Below are 12,922 nucleotides of genomic sequence, written 5' to 3' on the forward strand. Positions count from 1 at the left end.
CTTCATTGAGTGCACAAACCTGGTGTTTTTAATCAATCCGCATGAATTTAGAAAAAAAATAATTTCTTCCATATGTAGCTATATCACTAATTCTCTTTAATGAGGATTACATCTATTTTTAAGTTCAAGTTCATATTTGAGAAGTTTAGGAAGTTTAAGTTCTAGCACAATTAATATTTGCATAAATCACAAGGAAGAAAGCAGAAGAAACGAAGCCTAAAACCGCAGTGCTCTGGGCACCTCTCTAGAAGACGTTCTGTGTTTTACCACAGCAATACTTCCTTTTTGGTACAAAAGTATTTCTTCATTCCACACCCCTAACTATTATTCAAAAGACAGTGGACTGTGGCAGGCAAAATTACACTTCTATAGTGAATCAGTATCAGGCAATTCAAATTTATTTTTTTTTTTTTGTCTCTAGCTAAAACTATACAGCCACTGCACAAGGGGTCACGGCAAAAGAGAGTGCCAAGGAGTGGGATAAGAATATATGTAAGTAGACACTTGCTTGGGAACTTTATCTTCATTTTCTTATGAAGGGGCAGAGGGTGGCTCGACCAGATGCCCTTTGCTGAATATAGGAGACCTTCATTACCTCCTGATGCTTGTTGTCGTAGTATGCCCCACTGCAGACAATGGGATAGCTGTCACAGAGACTCAAGATTCAACACTGGCAAAATACACCTTAAATAATGTCTCAAACACTAACACTGAAGTTAAGACAAGTAGTTCTTGAAAATTAAAAAAGAAAAGATCAAACAAAAATAAAAGCTACAGCTCATCAGTTTCCACACACAATTACTAATTCTAGACATTCATTAAAAGAAAAAGCTAGCAGGTTTCTAGATCTAAGCATTTGCATCTCTTTGTATACATCTTATTTTGACTTGGGTCCACATTAAGACTACAAACGCAAAGTGTTATCTAATGTTTAAAATAGATGACAGCAACATTGTTTTGAAGAAAATGGGCCAAAACAAAGTTAATACTTTTTTTTTTTTTTTAATTATTATTTACGAATATGAGCCTGAGATCAGGACAAAGCTAATTATGTGGACCTTCAAGGCAAAACTGCAGCCCCTTTTAGGGTAACTTCTGTGCTACGTGCAAAGCAGCACAAGACAATAATTCTAAGCATACATACATATGGGTAACATTTACAAAGTATTACTGCTCTGGTAAATGTGTTACAGTAATTGTGGACTGCTCTGTGCGAACATCTAATGTTCAGGGGAAAAAGCAATTAAAAAAGCAGGGAAACATCAAAGATTATTTAAGAGAAAAATATTTATGTCATTCCTGCGTATAGAGCCAAGTTGAATCAAAGCCCCAGTACTGAATACAGTGACTCAAAATGAAAACACCATGACATGTGTGGACTTCAGAAATATAGAAAACTACATACATCTTACAAAAAACAGTAAAAAATCATTTTTTGTCTTCCAAAATATGAAGCCAGTTCTACCACGCTGTAAGGAGACTATGATTTTTCTGTTGTTTCCTACACCTTGATATTCAGAGAAAAAAAAAGATCTTTAAAGATGCAGTTAAAGTAGTTAAATCTATCTCACAGCATCTAATTAAGTGCTGAAGGGTTGTAATTTTTCATCTGAGAAAGTATTTTCTTAAAAGACCGTTAGAAAAATTTCCCAGAATATTAAGTTTTTGCCAGTGCAGGTGGCAAATCCCAAACAACAACAACAAAAAAGAATTGCCTAATATAAGTATAGAACAAAGACCAAAATACGTTTTACTGAATGCAGAACATACCAGTTTAAAAATCATAGAAACGGTACTTTTCATTTTCTGTGTTAGAAGAACAAACAACAGATATGTAGTTTTTCATTTGTAAGCCTTACTCTGAAGTAGCACAAATTTGCAAACAATAAAAAACTAACAACATTTTAGAAATATGCATTTTGATCTTAGGTTTGTACTGCATTGCAGATATCCTTCAATTGTTTGCTATTACCTTCACTAGCAGAGCAGGAGAAAAAGGTGACTGAATGAATGAAGATGAAGGCTTCAGAAATCTTTTTACTTTTTTTTTTTTTTTTTTTTTTTTTTTTACCAAAAAGAACTATCATTTCTTTTCATTTAAAGTTCTGTTTGTTTATCCTCACTCTAATTCTCAGATCAAACTAGTACCTTTTCAAAAAGGAAAAAATTCACCAAAAACACCAAAGAGAAAATAAGAAGTAAAACACATTTTTAGATTCAGGTAAATTTTGTGTTCATTTCCCAAAAAGAATTCTTAAACTGACCTCTTTTATTTTGGCATATGCTTGACCCTTTGCACTTGCAGCAACAGCTAGAACCTCAGTATCAAAGATGAACTGAACAAATGCTTTAAGATTGGACCAAAATATTAACTGTGTGTTGCTCAAAGAAGATATGATTTTCCAAGCCAAATCAAATGCTTCTATGCAGAGAGATTCTGATGAGTTCAGAAGCTAGAACGAAGAGGAAAAAAAAAAAGAAGTAGTACATTTGACAAAACAAACAACCAAACAAAACTGTTAGTATCTTGCAGCTGGTTATATCTTTTACCTTGGGAACAAGGACTTTCATGCAGTCAAACACAGGTAAAACCTGGTCCGAAGGAAGAATAGTTAGGGCTTCTAATGCAGACTGTAGAATTTTTTTTGACCTTTCAACTGTAGACGAGGACAATTCTGAAGTTTCTTCTTCTTGAGCCAGCATTGGAAACGTATTTAAAACAAAACGCAGGCAAATCCACTGGTCACGAACATAGCGTGCAACAATTTTTCCCCATCCCTGAGATGATGTTTCTTCACATAAGCTGTAAGAAAAGTATCCGTCTTAAATATATACTACATTAACTCATCTTGTGCATTCCTATCTACCAGGAAGAGCTTAACCGTACTTACTATTTTTGAGATGCTAAAATTTACACAGGTGCAGAGGGAGACTGGGCAAACTCATGGAAGAGAAGTCTATAAGTAAACTTTTCTAAACACAGAGAAATGAGTTCTGGGATCAAGTAGTCTCATTATTCAAACTTCTGGGACAGTATTCTGTGGAAACATCACTATATGCCTTCCATACCTTCATGTTCCCAAAGAATTTGTCTTTTAACCCTCTGGCTTGCTCTGGGCTTCCTTCCCTTCCCCAACAGTAAATAATTTCCTTTTAAACCAACTTGTGTACATGCCATGGCTTTGTGCTCTCTACAGATAGGTAAACTGGCGTAAGCATCAGCAGTATTTAAAACCAGTTCTGGTTACATAGTACTGGAAAGTAAATAGCTTTACAGCATTGGATGACTGAGCTCAAGAACATTTGGTCTGACCTACTATGGCTGCTTTAATGTTCTAAAATCTGAATGTAAAGGCAGAAGAGCACCTGAATGAATCTTTCATGTTCAGAATTTTTCCTTTTTACCTTGGTATAAAGTTGTCAAAGAGAAGATAAGGAAAAAAACAGCACTTTAATCGCTTCTTCACTCTCTAATCCAACTTTTTCTGAAGTATTGCTTAAGCTACCTCACAGACGTACCTACTTTTTTCTTCAATGTAAGATGGTTTCTTCAATACTTCATTAAATTGGAAAAAGGAAATAAATCTCTTTAGAGCATCCACAGAAGGCAGAGCTTCAAGATGTGCTTCAGGTTTCCGATCCATTATTTCGCAAACTACTGTGAGTGAGGCCATGCTTATTACTTTTTTAATTTGTTCTTTAAGCTTCAGCTCCTAATAATATCAAATTAAATATGAACAAACAGGCATCCATTTCTTCTAATATAATAACAACCAACCGATACATATGGTAATCCTGTTTCTATCACCTTGGACATCACAAACTAGCATCTCTGCACCCCTGTACTTCCTTTCTCTTAACCTAGGCATAACACAGTTTTGCCTTAGCTACGTCAGTGCAATCAAGCACAAGTTGGGAGCACTGAAAAAAAGTACAAGCCTTACAGATTACAGTCATTTATTCATTAAGTGCAGGAGTCTAGCTTGACACTCTAGCTTGGAACACTTGTATATTTCCAGGTATCAGTCTATATATTGCTGGACACCAATTAAAGATTCACATCCATGTAGTCACAAACCCAATGCAACAGGACAGTGCAAATCTGGAATTCCTTTTAGCCTCTTGGAACAGCTACTGCATGGTCACAACACATACTGTGTTTTGTATATTTTGTATGCACATATTCAAAGCAGAATGAAACAAAAAGTCTTAAAGCACCAATAAGCATATAGTTTCCCAGTAATATTAAAAGCTAAGTGTTATTTAAATATCTTCAAACTACTTTCAGCTGTCTAGAGCACAGAAAACATTTTCCCATCTGAATTACTCAACATTTTATTTTTTCTTCTTAAATAAACCTAAGATGAAAATGTGCTATATGAGCAATTGGAAAAGTCATCATGACAGTATAGTTGTCACTGAATTCAAAAGAAGTTTGTAAAGGCATCATTGAACATGTCTGAACCAGAAAAATGTTTACTTCGAAATTACTGGTGTTAAGCACATAATTCATGTATGTTCTTTGTTAGAAATTCATTCTTGTTCTTTGTTAGAAAAGTAAACCTAGCAAATCCAATACTTACAATTTTTTTTTATTGTGCTATTAATTGTTCTTGATCGATAATTCAACCCAGACAATACCAAAGCTTATACTGCCCATGAAGTCTTAGTTTAATCCCCTCCTTTTATATGACAGTAATGTTTCTTTACCTTTTGAAAATGTATGTATTAGGCTAGTATACCTGAAATACAACTATAGAACAATGAACATAATGATTTGTATGAAAATCCAAAGCAATGCTATGTTCTGGAATTTTTTTCTCTGTATGTTCAAACTTTGAAATTGTAAAGATCATTGATACTAAGGCATACCAAAGGCATTTTCATTTAACTATAACAACCTAGGTAAGATCAGTTCACGTTCGAGGAAAAAAGCTTTTGAGTACCTACTGTCCGCTATTACAACTGAAGTTTCACTTTTAAAAAAAAAAAAAGTCAATACAACTAAAATGAAACTGAAGTAAGAAAACAAAAGTACTAAAAATCTTAGGTACAAATATTTTACATTGACATTATATTCCCAACTAATTACACATGCGCAAAAATATATGTATACGTGCATACACAAAATTTATACTAGAAATATGGCTATAACTATATCATTGATATCTGTATTAATAACTACAGTTTAATTTACTTTATATTAATAAATATTGTTATAAGTAATACTGAATTAATTACCTCTTTGCAATTTGTCTCCCAAAAATTACGAATAGAGGCATTAGTGAGGGACAAAATGAAATTCTTGATAGTTGGTAACTTTTTCCAGCTGACTTGGGAGCACAAATTTACAATCTCTGGAATTAAGGCTAAGTATAGATCACAACGATCCAGATCGCCAACCTAAGAAAGAGGATACAAAAGTAAACTGAAGCATTAAGAGGTGGAAACAAACTCAAAAGAGAAAAAAACCTAATATCAACAATGATAGCAGAAGGAAAGCAACAGGAAGGAAAACAAATTTATTAGTATTTTAAATCTTGTCTTTTCATCTTATAGGTTATTTTAGTTTAGGGCTTGTGATTATGCCTTAGAAGACGCAGTCTGAAATTCTGTAAGAAATCTCCAGTTCTTTTAATTGGTAAGGTTATTTCCCTTACTGGGAGCAAAGGAATGCCCCATAAAATCCCCCGAGCTAGCCTGAAACAGTGTTCAAATCTAACTCAGTTATCAGAACATAGCACTGCATTGCACCCTACACACATACAATGGTACGTCCTGCACTTCTCCAACTGGATTTTATCTCATGATTATATCTTGCTTTATGGCTTTTTATTCTCCTAGCCTATTGTACTTGTGTCTTTTTTGCACACCATAAAACTACCCGTCTATTAAGCTGTTCACTCAGGGAATCATATTAAAAAATCCTTTAGCTTTCAGAGTAGCTCCTCTGCATTTTCACCCACATTCAGACTTTGAAATTCTCCTGATTCAACACTAATACTTGCTTTGATGCAGTAGCATGTTGCTTATCTGCCTTCTATCACGCTCATATTTTGGGAACTGGCTGCTATCAACTTTATTTTCTTTGTGTTTCTTTTACTTCGTACTTTTCATACTATTTCCAAGAAGGTACCCCAGACCCTCATGCCTCTGTCCAAGTTTCTACCCTCACAGAAACATGAACTTTTTTTCAGCTGTTGTTGTTACTATATTCTCCCCCACACAATGGTTCTTCCACTTTCCCAAGCAAAAAAAAAAATGAATTTTGACTTCTATTTATTATAACTTCTGCACGCATTTCCATATAACTTTCTCCATGAAATCTGAACTGGCTTTCTTTTCTAAACTCACTCTTCATTAAACAACTCTTACTGTGTCCATTCAAAAAAAAGTTTACAAAAAAGTTGACTTGCACAGAAATGCTGAAGTGCTTGAAGACTTGGTATAAAAACTAAGAACATCGGTAAATCAAATTAACACGCAAAGTCATGCCAAAGTAAGTCTCATAATAATTACTTACCGTACTTAATTCATTTGTAGTAAGCTGACGGAGTATAAATTCAAGAATACTCTCCACAGGTGTCATTAGAGATTTCCAAATAAAAGACAATACCTTATCTGTGTGAAAAGCAAAATAAATGCAAAATGCATTAATGCAATAAATGCAAAAGCAAAATTAACATACAGAAGTGCACTTTCTTAAATTAATTACATCATACAGATTTGTTACAATGCCAATGTTATACAGTAATAAGTATTCAAATACCTAAGAATACCTTAAAAACAGTTCAGTACTGTTTAGCAACACAAACATTAGAGCCAAGTGAATCGAACCAGATGATAACCTTTCCTGTGGTTTATCATGAATTGGCGAGCCAAAAAAATCCATGGGAAACCCAAAGATAAAAGCTTGATTTTCCATTTTTTAATGCACACTCACCGTAGTTCCATCCCTGTGCACAAACACCTTATTCATAAACATATTCCTTAATAAAGAACAGAGTTTTCACATCCAGCAATTAATTGTATGCAAGAAAAACGCAGTTCTCTAATATGTACAGAAGTGAAAACGGTGGGGTTTTTGGTTTTGTTTTGTTGTTTTATACTGTTTAAAGATAATTGAGGTTTAGATAGAGACCAATCTTTACCCCTGGTAAAACACACTTATCTACAAACACACTTCAATCTGTGCTTCAAAAGGGTGAGAGCTAGCTGGCACTGAAAGCCAAAGAAATAATATATCAATATGAAAATGGAGCTAAAATCCTCTGCATGACCATCCTGTTCTAAAACTGTAAGTCATTAGTTTCTGTATTTAGGGGAGTTACCCAGAGGATATATCTACTGATTATTTTTCACTTGTTGACCTTGAGTTAAACTTAATTCAGCACAAGTTTTTATGAAATAGAGGAAGACCTTCAAAAAGTAGAAATAAAACAGGATGCACTTCCAGAAGTTCCAAATCAATATTGTGATTATCTTCAATGGTCCCTATTAAAATGGCTCACCAGGCTGAATTTCTAATGCTTTATGCGTATAGAACAAGCAGTTTAACTACGTCACATTACTAACATTTAATCATTTTTTTCTTAATGTGACTGAAGTTTCAAATCACTAAAAAGTCTTCTGCAATTAAAATTCAGAAATTCCTCAGATAAAACATTTAAGAAAGAAAACCACAATTTGCTATCAGTGGTTCTATAACACTATCAAAAACAATAAATAGCAAATGCTTACTGTTTAAAACAGTGAAGTCTCACAGCTGTACAGACAGCAAGACCTCTGGAAAAATACTGCTGCTTTCAGATATATGTCTGTCCCCATTACAGCATTTTTAAATAAAAGCACTTTCTAATTATTATTTTTGTTTTAGAAGCTTAAAAAAAATAATTTCTTCTTCCCTAACATTTTCTCATTTTCCATTTGACAGAAAGGACTGTTCAGCTTCATAGCAGCAAAGCTTTTGTATTCTACAGCATTACATTTCCCACCCCCCCAACCACCAATGCAGTCTATTCGCAGCTCTGGAAGCAAGATTTATTACTTGGCTCCCCTGTGCAAGATGAAGAACCATGACAACATTGTAGGAAATAACAGAAGAATTACTTTTCTTAACACAAACAGATGTAATACTACAAGGCCAACTCCAAAAGCCTCTTGAAAGGCTACTGATGATGAGCTGTAGTATAGCACCTACAGGAGGGAAGCATTCAAAAGGACAAAGATACTGCGATGCTCAGCCTTGCAATAGCTTCAGAACTCTGGCAGCAGAACTAATGCTAAGTTAGGCATCCAAATTCCCAAAGCAGAAGTAATTTACTGCATCTACATTAGCAAGCATAGCAGCACATAAGGAAATGATTTATGGAATAAAAAACCTAACATGTAGTCTCATGTGTTTTAGAGGGTTCTGCTTCCAGCTTGCTCTAGCCCAGTGCTGTGATCTGAAAGCACACTGGCAGTTGAAACACATCTTCCAATTTAGTTTCACCTGAAGGAATCCACCTCAGCAGTCAGAGACCGTCCCACAATACCAACTGTAACAGCCTGCATAATTAGCATTTGACATTTCAGTCAAACAGCTGTAATTCAGGAGGGGGGTTACTCTATAAAGCACATTTTAAAATAAGGTTAGGCATTTAACATCAGGACTGCATTTAGACATCTTTATGAAACCTGGATGCAGAAACCAAAATCATTTCTTCCCCCATGTAAGAGCCTACATTTGTGGCCCCTGCTCCAAAGTATACTCTTGTCTTTCATGTTATAAAACACAGACAGAAAAAAAAAAGACAATCTGGTGAAGCAGAAATCGAATGTCAAGTTCCCTCTTGTTTTAGTTCTGCATTCTGATCATGACAATTACGTTGCAATGTTTCACCTGCTCTCCGGAAAAAAAACAAACAATAGACCTGTGCTGGTTACACATTGACAAAACCTCTGATCAAAAGTAGTAAGGACTCCACAGCTTTTGCCCTGACTTTGTAGCTGAAAGGGCTACAAGTGCTCAATCTGTGGGGGACCACATCAATCATGCCAGCAGGCTTGTGCTTAAATGAGCACCACTTAACCGTCCTGCTTTTGACCAATATCAAACTAAAACAAGACAGTTAAAGTTGCCAACTAAAATCATGCCTAAGATTGTGAAATAATCAGCGTCATCCTAACTTTTGCAGTCTGAACAGCATTAATTGAGACAAAAATATCTACCAGTCAACCCAGAGAACAGTAGGTCTAGGAGGATCATTTTATGCACTCGAGTAAGTTTCTGCCTGAACCTGGGGTAACTAAGCAGGTTACTAACTTCTTTTTCAAGTGGCTAAATGATTTTTGAAATCCATACATCAGCAAAGACCAGGACTATAGATACTTGTAATATGGGCACATTCTACAAAATTTAACTAACTGCAAATCTAATCTTAACAGATAACCATGTTTTTTTAGGGTTCCATGTTCTCAATTCCCACTTGGGGAAACCTTCAGAAGAGCCTCTGTAGGACTGGACCCACAGCCTGATTTCATAAAAGATTATGTCAGCTTGTCCACTTAAAAAAAATTTCACTTCTAGGCTAGTATTAATTTGACAAGATAGCCTTAAAACATTAAGTACCTTATTTTTAGTTAGACTATAATTAATATAAGACACAGTATACTGAAGACATCACTAACCATCTTGCGTATTGGAACATTTTAACGAACGGGTCTGCAATAACTTCAAGAGAAGCTGTAGGCTTTTATCTGTTTTCAGTGTTGTTATGTAAGCATTACTGCCAAGTTTCATCAAGACATCCAGAAGAGGGTTCAAGAAAGCCTCTAGTTCAATCCATTCTATGTTGCTTTTTCCACTACACAAAAACAAAAATTAAAAAGAAAGTCTTCTTCTGAGTATCTGCCTTAAGTACTGAAGTCACTTACTTATGGAAATAAACAGGACACAGGTTTCCAAGCCACTTAAGTATCTATAGACATGTTACCCAGTATGTTTGCAGCAATACTTGGATAAGGTCTAAGGGTCTATCAGGCTGACCCGATGTCTACAGAGACAAACGGACAATTTCCCATCTTGATTAGGCTTCTATCAGACCCTTAGGGCATAGGTAGGTAAGAAAAACAGAGCAAAAATGTGAAGTAAGATAATTCATACTTACCTGGATTTATTCCTCATCTGCTCCACGTCGGCAGCCAACAGAATCATTGTTGCAACAAGCTTAGCTTCAAACCAGTCAGGCATAAAGCAATTTTCTCCTAATTAAAGATATTTTAAGGTTTCCACAGCATTTAGAAAATAGCATTTTTTAAATAAATTATTGAAAGAAATTAATAGTATAAAAGCAACTACTGTTAAAAATAATATTACTACTATTTTTTTGCATTCTTTTACCTAAATACAAACTCAAACACAAGTACTTTTCCTCTACACATCATAGAAGTTGATCCCATTTGCCTCTGCACCAAAATCAATTTTAGGCAATGAGCTGCATTTAGCAGCGGATTCCCCACAGACTTATCTACTGCTTTTAAAAATATATTAGCATATTCAAAAGAAATTAACCACGGACATAATTCCATTATGCTTCCTCAGAAACATCACCTATTATTTTAACTAGCTAGAAATTGTATCAAAAACTAAAGCTATTCTATCAAAAGAATTTTTTTTTTTTTTAAAAAACTTTTAACCAAAGTTTCATCAATGATACCGGAACACATCGTATTTATGAATAATTTCTTAAATAGTACATAAGTGGCTTTGGGATTTTTGATTGGTATGTTTTTGGCTTTGGGAATCTAGAAAGCAAAATATCCTTTGGAGGTCCAATCCAAGCAGCTGCATACAGCCCTCCCCTCTCTCTCCCCCCACCTAGAACTGCTTACAAACTAAGATTCATGTAAATGCAACAAGTTAGAAACATTGCTGTAAAAAAAGCTTTTACAAAGCTTTCCTGTCAAAGGCAAGAGATTTTCTTTCAAGGCTACCAGACCTGTCTGTATCCACATTTGCTTGTGTTCTCCTTTGCCCCCATACTCTAGCACTTTCATACATCCCCAAAAGACTAACAGAAGAAATCTGGACTAGCATCAGTGCAGCAATAAAATTGAATATTAAGGCTTAACTTTCAATTAATACTGCAGGACAATATTTAGTGAAGAAAAACTGGAACTAGAAAATAAAAGTTCATATTTAAGAATGATGAATGCCACAACTTCAGCAGAATTTGAGTAAGTACTGTTAGTGTTGGGGAGAATCGAATGGATGTTTTACTAATGTCTCTTAGGTAATGGGACATATAGTATAATTAAGCATTGCCAAATGTACTTACATTATCAATTAATCTATGTATACTGGAAACTTAGGGAGTACATTGAACAATCAAAAGAATCATTGAAGGGGAACCCCGGGAGGGAACAGGTACAACCTGACCTTGGATAAGGGCCTGGAAATGATAAAATGAGTTGAAGCAGAACCAAGGAGCGGAGGGAGCATGCGTCGAGTAAGAAAGGTGAAAAGTTCAGCGGAGAGGAAGACTCCTTACTTCATCTGGACGACCACCTGGACGACCACCAGAGTGCGCCACGCATGTGCAAAGGGGAGGGGAGCTAATTAGAATGGAATGCAAGGCTGATGTTGCAACCTGTAATGAATATGTATGCCTTATGTAATGTTGAATGTATAAATAATGGCTGGGAAGTAACGGGACTTGAAGCCAGATTTGGGCACCTGCCCCGGCTTCCAGCGCTGAATAAAGCACCTTCATATAATCACTTGGTGGTTATGTGGTTGCTACGCTAACATTTTGGCGACCCAGATGGGACTGCGTGGGCACTGCTGAGGCGGATCGTGTCTCGGTTTCGCTCCAGCCGGCACCGAGGGATTCTCGGGGAGCAGTCGACCACGACCAACCTCCGCTGCTCACGACGTACCACTGGAGTGGTAAGCAAAGGTGCTTTCAACTTTGGGTATTCGGTACCGATTTGGTTGGGAAAGCCTGCCGGTCAGACGCGGCGAAAGCCACGCTCGGTTGGGCAGGGAGCTCCCGGGGTAAGCCTAGGCGCTGTCCGTTAGACAGAGCGAAAGCTCTGCAGGTTCGGCATTCGTGGTTTGGTATTGGTAATTGTATTGGTTTGTGCTGAAGGGTCAGCACCTGGTATTATTGGTATGTAGTAAGCACGCTGCTGCTCCGGCAGCTTCTGGGAGAGCACGCTGCTGCTCCGGCAGCTTCTGGGAGAGCACGCTGCTGCTCTGGCAGCTTTTGGGTTTGTATCATAAGCTCAAAATGAAAAAGATTAAAGGAATTCTGGGAAAAGATGTACCTATCCCACGAACATCCCCACTGGGGTGTTTGCTAGCACATTGGAAAGAGGGAGGTTTTGGTCAAGAAATGTGGAAAGGAAAGCTGATTGATTATTGTAATATTTGGTGGCCACAGTATAAACTAGAGGACCAAGAAACTTGGCCTGAGAATGGAACATTGCAATATAATACAATTTTACAATTGATGCTATTTTGCAAGCGGGAAGGAAAATATGATGAACTGCCATATGTGGAATTATTCTTTTATTTGCGCCGAAAGCCTGAATGGCAGCATGCTTGTGGAATAATGGTGCTTGAAGTTTCAACTGAGGAACGTTGTTGTGCATGTACTAAGGTGGGACGCTGTATACAGCATCAGGCAATAGAGAATAATAAGTATTATGGGGAAATGAATAATGGAAATATTGATTTGGAAGTTGCGCCGTCGGCTCTGCCGGAAGAGCCAGAACAGGGAGGGAAAAGAGAAAAGGAAGATAGCAGTAGTGATGGAGAATCCCCGACTTTAGCCTCCCCTGTGTCACATAGGACCCGGCAACAGGGAAGTGCAGGAGAAACTATAAATGAACAGAGAGGGAAAATAATCACTCCCCTCAGGCAAGGAGTGGGGAC

The 12,922-nt window shown here is 36.5% G+C and overlaps 1 protein-coding gene across 2 annotated transcripts in view; it reads right to left on the minus strand.

Annotated features, from left to right (window-relative positions):
• TARBP1 (tRNA guanosine 2 -O-methyltransferase TARBP1) overlaps positions 1-12,922 on the minus strand; it is a 43,228-nt gene that overhangs the window by 13,825 nt on the left and 16,481 nt on the right. For both annotated transcript variants that reach the window (XM_083830051.1, XM_083830052.1), the window contains exons 11-17: positions 10,152-10,248; positions 9,673-9,848; positions 6,524-6,621; positions 5,242-5,403; positions 3,520-3,713; positions 2,551-2,803; positions 2,265-2,453 (exon numbers count right to left, since the gene is read on the minus strand). In XM_083830051.1, coding sequence (XP_083686177.1) covers positions 2,265-2,453; positions 2,551-2,803; positions 3,520-3,713; positions 5,242-5,403; positions 6,524-6,621; positions 9,673-9,848; positions 10,152-10,248 — 1,169 coding nt within the window. The remainder of the gene's footprint in view (positions 1-2,264; positions 2,454-2,550; positions 2,804-3,519; positions 3,714-5,241; positions 5,404-6,523; positions 6,622-9,672; positions 9,849-10,151; positions 10,249-12,922) is intronic.

The sequence above is a fragment of the Anser anser genome (assembly GCF_964211835.1).
Source record: "Anser anser genome assembly, chromosome: 3".
NCBI lineage: Eukaryota > Metazoa > Chordata > Aves > Anseriformes > Anatidae > Anser > Anser anser.